Genomic DNA, 13,253 nt, shown 5'->3' on the forward strand with positions numbered 1-13,253 from the left:
TATTCGCACCACGCCTGCCTTAAAAATTCTAGCTCATCACAATCTCCTGAAGGGTGAAATAGAATCTTGCCCTGTGCCATGGCACAGAATCGTCAATCTTCTCTAAAACTGTAATCTGAATTTTCCATAAGCACTGCTGCCTTAGGTTTTGCTAAAGCAGACATTTATGTCCCACATCAGTGCTAACCAAGAAAGAAGCAAGCTCAGCCAGGGAAATGTCAATGAGCAGTGTGCAGATGAAAGGTGCGGCATCCCCTGCACAAGCTTCCTCCTACAGACTGCGTGCAAAAGCTCCAAGAGCTGGGTGGCATGCTGCGTGTCTTCCTACTCCACGTGCAGTGCAACACTCAGACACTGGTGACTCATGGAACCTTTCCCATCTTAGTCTTTAATTACCACAGAACTCTAGTCTGACTAGAGGTACGGATGAATGGCAGAGCATGCATTAGCATGTGCTACACCCAAGAGCTTCAATCTTCAGCACAAAAAAAAATAAATAAATAAAAAAGGAGAGGGAAGGAGGCAGGGAGGGAGAGAGGAAAATTCTGCCCAGAGGCTGAAACAGGAAGATCTAGATCCTAAGGCATCTTAGGCTGTATTGCAAGATTCTGTCTCAAAAAAAAAAAAAAAAATCTAAAGTGGTCACAAAGGTTATAGCTCACTGCTTGCCTGGGCATGCCTGGCATAAATCTCTAGCACCACACAAAATAAGAATAAAGAAATCCCTTTATGAGGAAAAACGGGTAAAGGTCCAAGAGACCTCTGTATTGTCTTTGCACTTCCTGTGGCTACAATTACTTAAAATTGATTTCAAAACTGAGTCTTTTGAACAAGTAGCAAGTGTCAAAGAGAAGAGGATTATTGGTATTTAACATTTTTTGTCAAGACAAGAGATAAGTGAAAAGCCCCAGTCTAGGAGTTTAGGGATGTTGCTCAGATGGTAGAAGGTTTGCCTAGCATGATTCAAGCCCTGGGTTCAAGTCCCAGCAATGCAAACACCGAGCATGATGGCTCATACTTGGCTTACACTAGTAAACCCAGCATACTTGGGAAGTGGGTCAGAAGTTCATAAAGACCCTGTCAAACAAACAAATCCATGTTACTTCCGGGAATAAATGACAGTATGAAAGTGAGCTTCTGAACTAGGAATGGCAGCAAACTAGTTACCCCAGACTAGGACAGGCAGAAGCAGGGAGATCTTCTGGGGTCTGATGGGGTTACACAGTGAGACTCCTTGTCTCTAAAATACCAAAGCAGGAAATGGTTTATTTCGTTCTAGGATTTGAATCCCATTTAAGATATAAGTTTTATTCATCATTTTACTCACAATTTCTAATATTGCTTATCAATTCTATCCTTAAATTCACATTGCTTCCTGGGTTAAGAACTGTTACCCAAATTCCTTTTCAGGAGAACATTGAACCCTAAATGAAATGTTTACCAACAACTACCTATTTTAAGCCAGGTATATTTCTAGATTAATTTTTTTTAATTTTCAGATTTTTAAGGCAGAGTCTTGTGGCCCAGGTCTGCCTGAAACTCACTATGTATGTAGCTCAAGCTGGCCTCTAACATATGACTGTCTGAGTGCTGTATTACAGACATGTGCCACCACATCTGGTTTTCCTTGTATTTCTAATTCCTACCTCTGATTTGGAAAGTTTGTTTGTTTTAATGATGGCAGTATTCATCTGCATGAACTTACCAGCACCCTCAATCAACTCATTCCTAACTTCAAATTAATTCTTTTCCTTCTGTTTAGAGCAGTTCCGCTGAATACAACTGATTCTCATTTACTCCCTTCCAATTCTTTTTGCCAAGAAGTAAATGCAGGAGGAGATTCTTTAAAAATAAAGAAATGCAAAGGAATTAGCATCTGTAGACAAGCAAAGGAGTTGGAAGAAACTAATCACTCAAAAAAACGATCATCAGAGTTAGCTGCAATAATAGGCCCAAGTGCTCTCAATAGACCCAACCACCCTCTCAGCAAACAGGTCAACAGAAAATAAAAATCCTCCTACAACAGGAAAAAAAAATTGTTTAACCACTTGAAAAATATCCACGTTTATTTTATTTCAAACAGATGTGTTTAGAAACTTCCTCTCCAGGCCCTGGAAAGATACCTCGGTCAATAAACTAAAGCTGCATAAACCTGTGAACCGGAGTTTAATCTCTAGCACCATGTAAAACCCTGGGTGTGATGTTATGTGTATAATCCAAACTCAGGAGCTAGAGACAGGTTGATCCATGTGGCCTTTTGGCCTGCTAGCCTAGCCTAAGGAGTGAGTCTCAGCTCAGGTCCCACTGAAACCCTGTCTCAAAAGACAAAGGGGGGGGGGGGACAAGGAGACATCTCCTGAGAATGGCACCTGAGGCTGATCTCTGGCCTCTACATACATATGCACCTACCCCACATACAAAAAGAACCTATGTGTCCTTAAAATCAGCAAAAGATTAGGTTATAAAGACAGGAAAGTGTGAAGCAAGCTTATTTTGCTTCACATTTCTTTGTGAAATTTGGTTAGGCCAATACTTAATCAGGACAAATGAAATTAATTCAACTGCATCTAAATATAATAGAAAATTTTACCAAAAAATTACAACCATTCCTTTTGAAACAGAATTACCAGTTGGGAATAGAAGTATGTGCCTACATCCTAGGATTTAGAAGCTATATGAAGTCTGACTTAAAAAACAAAAGGTTCAGCAGTTAAGAACACTGGCTGTTCTTCCTGAGAACTCTGGTTCAATTCCCAACACCCAAATGATAGCTCACAACTGTCTGTAACTCCAGTTCCAGGGGATACAACACCCACACACTTACAAACATGCAGGCAAAACACCAATGCATATAAAAGGTCACTTTCCAGTTTCAGAGGCCCACATAATAATTTTTGTTACAATATATTGTCCTAGTTATCATAAACCTTTACTTTCTCAAAAATAAAACTTTATGATAATATATTGATTATAATTTTAGGCTAGACATGGTACACATGCATGTAATCAAATCCCAAAATTTATGAGATAAAGAGAATCAAGACTGGGATTATAGAGACAGCTCAGTGGTTAAGAGCATTATTGCCCTTCCAGAGGACCTGAATCTGATTCTCAGGATGCATGTCAAGTGACTCACAACCTCCTGTTAACTACAGCTCCAGGGGATTCTACAGCACTGACCTCAGGGTGCATCTACCCACACAGCAACACACATACATGATTTAAAAAAATAGAGGGGGGAAGGCAGAGGGGCAAGGAGCAATGGAAGCACAGCAGCTGGGCAAGTGTGTGCTAAGCAAGCTGGAGTTGGGTGGTGAGCCCCATCAGGCTGCAGAAACAGAAAGTGCATGAGTCAGCACACAGGTCAGCATCAAGTACAACCAGTGGAAGCTGCAGTGGCAGCTGGATGTGGAAAAGCAGATGGATAGGCACCAGGAGAAGCTGTACTATCGCGGACTTGCCAAATGAAGTCAACACCTATGAATTGTGGGAATTGAACAGTCAAGAAGAAAGAAACCAAAAAATTCAGGGGCTCTTGGAGTACTGCACAAATCCCACAGAGGACTTCATCCAGGAGTTAGTTACTGGCCAAGCTGAGGGGCCTGCAGCCCATCCCCTCAGATGACCAAAGCCAGAACCCCTATGCCAGGACTAGGCCCACACTGCTGGACCATGACTCTTGCCTGAATTCCTTCATTCCCAAACCCCCAAAGTACATATTGTCACTTAATGATCCTCTAACAATGTTTATTTGTATTTAATGGTGTGGGGGGCATATATATATACACACATATATACACATCTTGGCTACAAGAGTTCAGAACCAGCCTGTGCTGCCTAGACCCGGTCTCAAAAAATAAATAAGTGGATGAATAAAATTAAGAAAAAATAAAGTAATTTAACCCTAAGCAACCTTTTAATTTTAATCTTAATTTTAATTTTAATCTAGGAAATAGAAAATATTATATTCTAGCATTCTGTACTTTGGACCATTTACTAATGCATCATCTAAGTTTGCTCACAGACCAGTTTTACAGTATAGCAGAAAGTGTTTATCAACAGATCCAAAGGTCTTTAGTTTCTCTGTAAAAATGAAATACAAGAAACATGCTGCTGGGCTGGAGAGATGGCTCAGAGGTTAAGAGCACTGACTGCTCTTCAAGAGGTCCTGAGTTCAATTCCCAGCAACCACATGGTGGCTCACAGCCATCTGTAATGAGATCTGGTGCCCTCTTCTGGCCAGCAAGGATATAGACAGACAGAACACTGTATACATAATAAATAAATAAATACATGCTGCTTTAAACTGATGTTCAGTAATCAACATTTTAATATCTTAGCATATGTAGAAGATCTGTATTTATCTATAATAAATAACCTACTCCTAATGTAGTATTAATGTAAGTGAGTTATCAGGAAGACTATGCAAACCACTTGTAGGATCATTATAAAATATCATTAACACTGCAACACTTGAAGTAATAACTGGATTAGACAGATGAAGTATTGAACTCAGTGATGGGGCCCAATATACACGTGATCCTGTTTCAGTGTCAATATCCCCAAAACAAGTTAGCGCTTTAATAAGAATTATATCTACAAACCCTGTACTTTTTAAAATTTGAGAAGGTATCTCACTATGTAACCATGATCCTCCTGCCTCAGGAGTACTAGGATTACAGGCACATGCCACCTAAGCCCTGTGCTGTAAAGAAAGTAGTGAATAATCATCAGCTTAACTAGTGCCCCAAACAGAATAAAGTTGATCAAGTTACACTTGATAGTGACAGCTGTGAAGACATACCAATTTTATTTAACTTCAAATTATCTATTTACCAAAGAATTTAAAATCACATAAACTTGACTTTGGGGTCACTACGCAAAAAGCAAAGCAAAACAAATAAAATATTTAAGTGTATAGAAAAAGAAAAACCAATTTTTTTTTGGACTTCAGTTTCAGGAATCCACTGGTGTGGTGGTTTGAATACGAATGGCACCATAGGCTCATATATGTGTGGCCTGGTGAGAGAAGGCGTGTCACTAGGGGTGGGTTTTCAGGTTACAAAAGTTCATGCAAGACCACCGTGCTTCTATTTGCCTATAGCTTTCAGCACCTGCCTGCATGCTTCCGTGCTTCCTGCCATGCTGATACCAGACAAAACCTCTGAAACTGTAAGCAAAACTTCTAATCTTGGTCATGGTGTCTTCATAGTGACCTAGACATAAGTTAGTAGCAGGAAGCGGGATATTGCTGTGACAGGTCTGACCATGTTGTTTGTTGGAAAATTACAAAACATTTGGAACTTTGAACTAGAAATATGGTTGAAGCTTCAGGGGGACTTACTGGGCCTTCCTAGTAGAAGCATGGTACTTAGGGCCCAGCTAAAAAAAGTTTCAAAGGGGAAGAATATTAAGAAGTGGCATGGAAGCTGGGCAGTGGTGACACACGCCTTTAATCCAGCACTTAGGAGGGAGAAGCAGGTGTGAATTCGAGTTCGAGGCCAGCCTGGTCTATAAAGCAAGTTCCAGGACAGCTAGGACTGTTAAACAAAGAAACCATGTTTTGGGGTGAAGAGTGGCCTAGAGACTATTCTTGTGATATTTTGGCAAAAATAAATAAATAAATAAATAAATAAATGTGGCTGCTTTTTTTCCCTTGGTCTAAAAATCTACCCGCTGCTAAACTTAAGAGTTTTGGGTTAATAGCACTGGCAGAGATTTCAAAACAAACTAGTATTGACTTGTCATGTGGTTACTGGTGATCACTTATGAGGATCTACAATGAAAAGCAACAAGGGGGCAAGGAGAAACACAAAAAGTACAGTTTGAAGAGAAAAGGAGTACCAGGAAATGTTTAATTAGAGTCAAGTCTTATGCTCCAGGAGGTAAAAAGTTTAAAGACAAGCCTGAAGCTAAATGGAATGAAGGGTGTGGTAACCTCAGGGTAAGACCAAGACACCCCCCCACACACACACACACACACACACTCCAAGCTAAGCTTCCAACTTGTGGAAACAAATTAAAGGAAAGCTTAAGCAATGAAGGAACCAGCAACAGAAAGATGAATGCAAATGTCATTGAAAGTGGGGGCCAGGGCTGGAGAGATGGCTCAGAAGTTAAGAGCACAGACAGCTCTTCCAGAGGTCCTGAGTTCAATTCCCAGCAACCGCATGGTAGCTCACAACCACCTGTAATGAGATCTGGTGCCCTCTTCTGACCTGCAGGCATGTGTGCAGACAGAACACTGTATACATAATAAATAAATCTGAAAGAAAGGAAGGAAGGAAGGAAGGAAGGAAGGAAGGAAGGAAGGAAGGAAGGAAGGAAGGAAGGAAGGAAGGAAGGAAGGAAGGAAAAAAATTGGGGGCCAAATCAAGACCTAGCAAGCACAGAACTTGGCAAACTTCAGCTATGGCCCTGTGGCACTAGCTGTAGAGTCAGGAATACTAAAATAAAAGGGGTTATGATATCTGGCTCTATGGTAAGTCACCGAGGCCAGGTGTGTGTGGCAGGAGTGTCCCTGCGTGGAAGCCCAGAGAGGCCATTACATGAAGCTGTGAAAGAGAAGCCTGGATTGTGTTGGATACCCCAAGATGTTACAGATGCCAGAGTCTTGGGATACCTGCCAAAGAAAGCTGCAGACCAGAACCAGTTTGCAATGTGGAGCCAGCCCAAGAGAGAGAAGTGTGCTGCAGTCAACAGGGCTAAAAGTTGAAGAGTCCTTGACATCAGACATGAAGATGCAAAATTTGGAGTTTGCTATGCTGGTTTTCAGTCTTGCTTTGGTCCGCTATGCTCCATTTCCTCCCTTTTGGAATGGTAATATATATTCTATGCCATTGTATTTTGGAAGTATGTGGTGTGCCTCGAGTTTGATTTTACAGGGGGTTACAATTAAAAGACTGCCTTGAATCTCAGAGGAAACTTTGGACTTTTAAACAGTGTTGAGACTGTAATAGACTATGGAGACGTTTTAAGTTGGGCTGAAAGCATTTTTGCATTATGATATGGCTGGTTACAAGCCTATGTAAAGACCAGGGAGTATAATGTGGTGGTCTGAATGAGAATGGCCCCCATATGTTCATATAGGTGTGGCCTGTGGAAGAAGTGACTAAGACAATAGGGAACTTTGAAAAATATCCCCCATAAATAGAGGGATTACTCTACTTAAATTCCTAGAAACAAAAACCAAGCAGACACAGAGAGCAGAAATGGTGTGCCAGGGACTGGGGAAGGAGAAAAGGGTATGTAGGCTAGCAATCTTTAATGTGCAAGATGGGAGATCTGCCTCAACAATTAAATACACTTAATATCATCCTAAATTGTTCAGGCAACGGTTAAGATGTTAAATGTTGTATGTACTTTTTACATTAAAAAGAAATTAATGTGAAAGTGGGTTGGTGGCTCAGTTAGTACTCTGAGTCTGGAGTAGGACCACAGCTAGCTTCAAGGCCATCCTGGTCTAAACAGTGAATTCCAGGCCAGCCTTGCCTTAAAGTATGAGACTTGGTGTCAAAGAGAAGAATAGCTATGAATGTAGCTCAATTGACAGTGCTTACCTAACATGTACAAATACAAAGCCTTGGGCTTGATCCTTGGCACTGCAAAAACCAGGTATGGGGCATATGCCTGTAACAAACAGCATCATGAAATGGAGGCAAAGGATCAGAAGTTCAAGGTCATCCCTGCTAGATAAAAAACTCAAAAATACTCTTGGCTATATGAGACCCCATCTCAAAAAGCAAACAAGCAAATAAAACAAAGACAGGTAATATCTACCCATATATAGGAAATACAGTGAAAAGAATCGTATCTGTAGGCCAGTGAAACGGCTCAATAAAAAAAAAAAAGAATCATATTTGTGATTACTAGTGCATGGAAAATAAATTTCTCATTGGGGAAACAAGATTGTACCTGGTGGCTTCAAGTATGGTGCCCTGAAAACATTTGTATTTCTTTATACTGCCCAGAAGTACATCAGTCAAACCCAAGTTGAGAAACAATCCTTACATTTTCTGAATCAGACTGCAACTAAATATACAATGATGATGGGGAGTAGAATAAATGAAACTGTAGGCTGTAAAGTTGATTTTAAAAAATGAAAGGTGAGCCTGGAGAGATGAGCCCAGAGCGATGGCTCAGTGGTTAAGAGCACAGCTTGCTCTTGCAGAGCCCCTAGGTTTGACTCCCAGCACTCACATGGCGGATCACAACCATCCCTAACACACCAATTCCAAGGGAATTGTGTTCAGACACATACGCATGCAAAATGGTCACACAATAACAAAAGAGTTAAGTCTAATAAAATTGTTTTGAAAAGAAAAGAAAAATAAATGTGGGAAGAAAATCCAAGACAAAAATTTCATAAAAGTGTTCTACAATAATAATCAACCACAAGCTTATTCTAGCATTTGGAAAGCTTGGGCAAAAGGATGCGAATTCGGGCCAGCCTGTATACTACAGAAAAATTGCCCATCTTAAAATAAGACAGGTGGAGCCGCTAACCATGTGAATTTGATCTCCAGAAGCCCAGGTAGAAAGAGAGAATGAACTGCTCGTAGTTGTCCTTTGACCTCCACACAGGCACTGTGGAACACGTGAACCTGAACTCTCTCTCACACACACACAACAACAACAAAGTGGGATTTTTTTTGTTGTTGTTATTATTTTTGTTTTCGAGACAGGGTTTCTCTGTGGTTTTGGAACCTGTCCTGGAACTAGCTCTTGTAGACCAGGCTGGCCTCGAACTCACAGAGATCCGCCTGCCTCTGCCTCCGGAGTGCTGGGATTAAAGGCATGCGCCACCACCGCCCAGCAACAACAACGTTTTTTAAAACTTAAATATATACAAATACATCTGAAAATGTTCTCAACCTAATAGTAAAAAGTTTAGGGAAAGATGTTGATATCAAGATTGATGCTGGGCAGGTGGCACATGTCTTTGATTCCAGCACTCAGGAGACAAAGGCAAGAAGATCTCTGAGTTTAAGGTCAGCCTGGTCTACAGAGCTAGTACTAGGACATCCAGGGCTACACAAAGAAATTCTGCATCTTAAAAAAACAAACAAAAAAATGATAAAACAAGGGGCTGGAGAGGTGGCTCAGTGGTTACGAGTGTGTGCTGCTTTATAGAGGACCTGAGTTCGGTTCCCAGCACCCACATCAGGCAGCTCACAACTACCTGTACCTCCAGCTCTAAAGGGAATTCTCACACTTCTAGCCTCCTCAGGCATCTGCACACACATGCATATATACACACTAGATATACATATAATTCTTAATAATAAAAATAAATCTTTTTTAATGTTAAAACAAGAAGGAGAGATGGCTAAGTAGTAAAGAACATCATGTAGTACTTTCAGAGAACCCAAGTTCAGGTACCTACATGGCAGCTAACAACTTTAACTCCACTTCAAGGAGATCCATTGGCCTCTTCTAGCCTCCTTGACATCAAGCACACATACACACACACACACACACACACACACACACACACACACATGCAGACAAACATTCATACACACACACTAAAAAAAATCTTTTTAAAGTAAAAACTAAAACAAAAAATTTAATGATAAAGCAATGGGGCAAAGTTTAAAAAAAAATTAGTCAGTGATTATCTGGCTATTGTGATGCTGCCTCTAATATCAGCACTTGGGAAGGAGAGGTAGGAGAATCAGTACAAAGTCATCCCCAGCTACATACTGTGTTCCAAGCCAGCCTTGGAGGGAGAGAGACATACAAATTAAAGACCCTAGGTAAAAACTTTACAAGAGTTCTCTACAATAATTAAAAAAAGACGGCATAGTGGCACAAGCCTTTAATCCCAGCACTTGTAGATTTCTGAGTTTGAGGTTAGCCTGGTATACATAGGGAATTCCAGTACAGCCAGGGCTATAATATAGTGAGACTGTGTTTCAAAAACAAAACAAAACAGGGAGGGAGGGAGGGAGGGAGGGAGGGAGGGAGGGAGGGAGGGAGGGGAAAATTCAAAACAAACTTAATTACAGAAACATGATCTAGAAACATCAATTAGTACGACAAGTTCTGCCTTACTGGCAAGAGAACATAATTTGACTGCCAGAACCATTTGTGATCCCAGCACTGACTGAGGATGTTGGAGGCAGATCCCTGGAACTTATTGGCCACCACTCTGGTCTAAACTGCAAGCCCCAGGTCCCACTGAGAGAACCTGTCTCAAAAAGCAAGGCAGAGGTACTAGAAGAAAGGCACCACCTGTCTTCCAGAGGACCTAAGCTCAGTTCCCAGCACCCAAGTCAGGTGGCTTGACAACTACCTATAACTCTAGACAGGGGATCTAACACCTCTGGTCTACCCGTCACCTGCACTCACATGCAGACACACATACCTAAACATAATTGATAAAATAAAAGCTAAAACTTCAAAACAAGGGAAACATTCACAAGGAATGACACCTGAAGAATTGACATCTGACCTCCATATGCACCTGCAAGCACACGTGTACATATACGCAAGCATATGCTCTCTTACAAATGAGTAAACACACATCATTTACTATAGTGTGGTAGGGAAAATAATGTTCTCAATTAATACACCATTTAGACAGATAATTCCCAAAAAAAATACATTAAAAATAGGTTTTTTTTTTTTAATCTAATCTTGGGACTGGAGAAGTGGCTCAACAGTTAAGAGCACTGGCTGTTCTCCCAGGGGATCCAGGTTCAATTCCCAGCACCCACATAGCAGCTCCCAACTGTCTGTAACTCCAGGATCTGATTACCCTCACACAGACACACATGCAGGTAAAACACCAATGCACATAAAAATTTACATATTTTTTTTTTAAATCTAATCTTGGAGCTAGAGAAATGGCTTAGGGTTTAAGAGCACAGGTTGCTCTTTCCAGATTTGATTTCCAGCACACACAAGGTGGTTTATAACTACTTGTAACTCTAGTCCCAGGGGATTCAATACTCCCTACTGGTCTCCATGGGTACCAGCCATACATGCACAGACATACATGCAGGCAAAACACTCATACACAAAAATTTAAAATTAAAAAGGTAACCATGATTAAGAACCTTTGGAGTGGGGTCGAGACAGGGTTTCTCTGTGTAGCCTGCCTCTCTTAGAACTCACTCTGTAGACCAGGCTGGCTTCAAACTCACAACCTGCTTCTGCCTCTCAAGTGCTGGGATTAAAGCCGTGCACCTGCTACCACTACCATCAATCTTTGTTTTACAGAACCATATCTTCTTTTGGACATGGTCTTCTTATATAGCCCAGGAACTAGGTATATCTGGCTATACCAAAGCAATTGAGAAAACAAGAAAAAAAATTTTTTTTTTAATTGAGGGCCAGTGAGATAGTTCCCCCAGTAAATGGGATCATCTACCGAACCTGACAAAACCAGAGTTTGAACCCCAGGACCCACAGTAGGAGAGAGCAGATTCTCAAAATTAGGTCTTTGACTTCCACACATAAGCCATGGCATGCACAGTTACATACACATGAGTGCCCACACATACCAAATAAATAAAAGTAAGTTAAAAACAGAGCTCAGGATGCAGGCCACTTGGCCAAATGTTACTCCTGCCATGCAGAAAACTCTAAATTTAGTCCACAGTACGACATAAAACTAGGTATGGTAGTGCTTTCCTGTAATCCCAACTCTTGAGAGTTAGAAGACAGAAGGTAAGAAATTCAAGACTTTCTTCCCGCATACTGAACCCTAGGCTAGGAAACAGAAGACCTTGTTTCAAAAACAAAAAAAAAAGGCACAGGCATTAACCCCAACACTTGGGAGGCAGAGGCAGGCAGATCTCTAAGTTCTAGGCCAGCCTAGTCTCCACAGTGAGTTCCAAGCCAGCCAAGGCTAAATAACAAGATCTTGTCTCAAAAAACTAACAAATAAACAAAAGGCCATGCAAAATGGTTCACAGTTCAGTGGGTAAAGGTGATTGCCAACAAGCCAACAACCTGAATTTAATTACCATGATAAAAGAGAACACCAAATCCTGCAAGACATTCTTTGAACTCAGTCTCCAAAACACAAGATAAAATAAAATTAGAGTAGGGTTAGTAGGCTGGCATTGTGACTACTGGGGTGGGGGCAGTAACTGGTTAGGCTAGAGCAAGAGGACAAGTTACAGATCAATCTAGGCCAATCAACAGTGCTTCAGAATAGTGACAGAGTGCTCCTCTCCTCTATTGTACATGAAGCCCTAGATTCAATCCCCAATACTGGCAAAAGAAAATTACCTAGGAAGGAACCAAAGCACATTTCTGCCATCCCAGCCCTTAGGAATAGAAGAAACAAGAGGATCAGGACTTCAAGCAGGCTCAGCTACCAAGTTTGAGGGAAGCTTGGACTTTATGAGTCCCTCTCTCAATAACGCATAAAAGAAAAAGAAATAAAAGAAAAACTAAAAGTGCTAGGATATGCTGTAAACACTGCAATTCCAGGGCTCAGAAGGCTAAGACAGGAAGCCTTAAGGTCTAAGGCCAGCCAAGGCACAGGGCTCTGTGGTCTCCATTAACAGGCATTTTATATATCCCTACTAATATCTACCATTTATAATTTCAAGTAATTTACTTACTCTGGCACTATGTCTACAAATTTAACCCTGAAAAACCTTTCAGAGTGAAATGAAACAATGTATACAACACAGAAACACAACTGTAGGGGCTAACAAAGTAGTTCTGCTGGTAGAGTGCATAAGCGAAGTCCTGGGCTGAGTCCCCAACACCTCTTAAAAGAAATGGTAGCATGCACCTATAGTTGTAGCACTCAAGATAGAAGCCATCCTCAACTACACAGTAAATGACTAAACTAAAGACCCTGCCTCAAGGGGGAAAGAAATGGCAAGTGCAGTGTAGTAAGTCCAGAAAGTAAAGCTTGGCAGCTGTTAGGTGATATGAATATGAGGAGAGAAGTGAAACTACAGGGGTAGGCAGCTATACAGAATTGGTTCAGAGGGAAGAAAACAAAAATCATGGCCAATTTATACCTGTAACAGGAAGCTAAATTTAAGAAATCTCTTCCAAGTGTACATACCTGCTTTACAGCAATAATCTGGATATGCTACCCAAGTTGTGCATTCTCCAAATGCATTTCTTAGTTTGCAATTATATGCCATTCTAAATTAACTTCTTGCAGCAGGATTAAGAAATTTACCCTTCTGTTTGAGCTAAACTATTCCTTAAAAACTAGTATCTCCACAGTGCACGCCTTTAATCCCAGCACTGGGGGGGGGGGGGGGCATGACTGA

General features: G+C 41.0%; 1 protein-coding gene across 10 annotated transcripts in view; it reads right to left on the reverse strand.

Annotated features, from left to right (window-relative positions):
* The window catches only part of Pwwp2a (PWWP domain containing 2A), a 41,266-nt gene that overhangs the window by 21,237 nt on the left and 6,776 nt on the right, over positions 1-13,253 (reverse strand). The window contains exon 3 of one of the 10 annotated variants that reach the window (XM_050138568.1): positions 7,560-7,629. The exons of 8 other annotated variants lie outside the window; for them this stretch is intronic. Coding sequence is in view for 1 of the 2 variants with exons in the window: in XM_050138565.1 (XP_049994522.1) it covers positions 7,560-7,648 (89 nt within the window). In the remaining variant the exon portion in view is untranslated. Of the gene's footprint in view, positions 1-7,559; positions 8,788-13,253 lie in introns of those variants that run through there. One more of the 10 variants, XM_050138565.1, reaches the window with a different exon arrangement.

Source organism: Alexandromys fortis, unplaced genomic scaffold, assembly GCF_014885135.2.
Source record: "Alexandromys fortis isolate MF-2015 unplaced genomic scaffold, M_Fortis_MF-2015_v1.1 scaffold_11, whole genome shotgun sequence".
In the NCBI taxonomy this organism is placed as follows: Eukaryota; Metazoa; Chordata; class Mammalia; order Rodentia; family Cricetidae; genus Alexandromys; species Alexandromys fortis.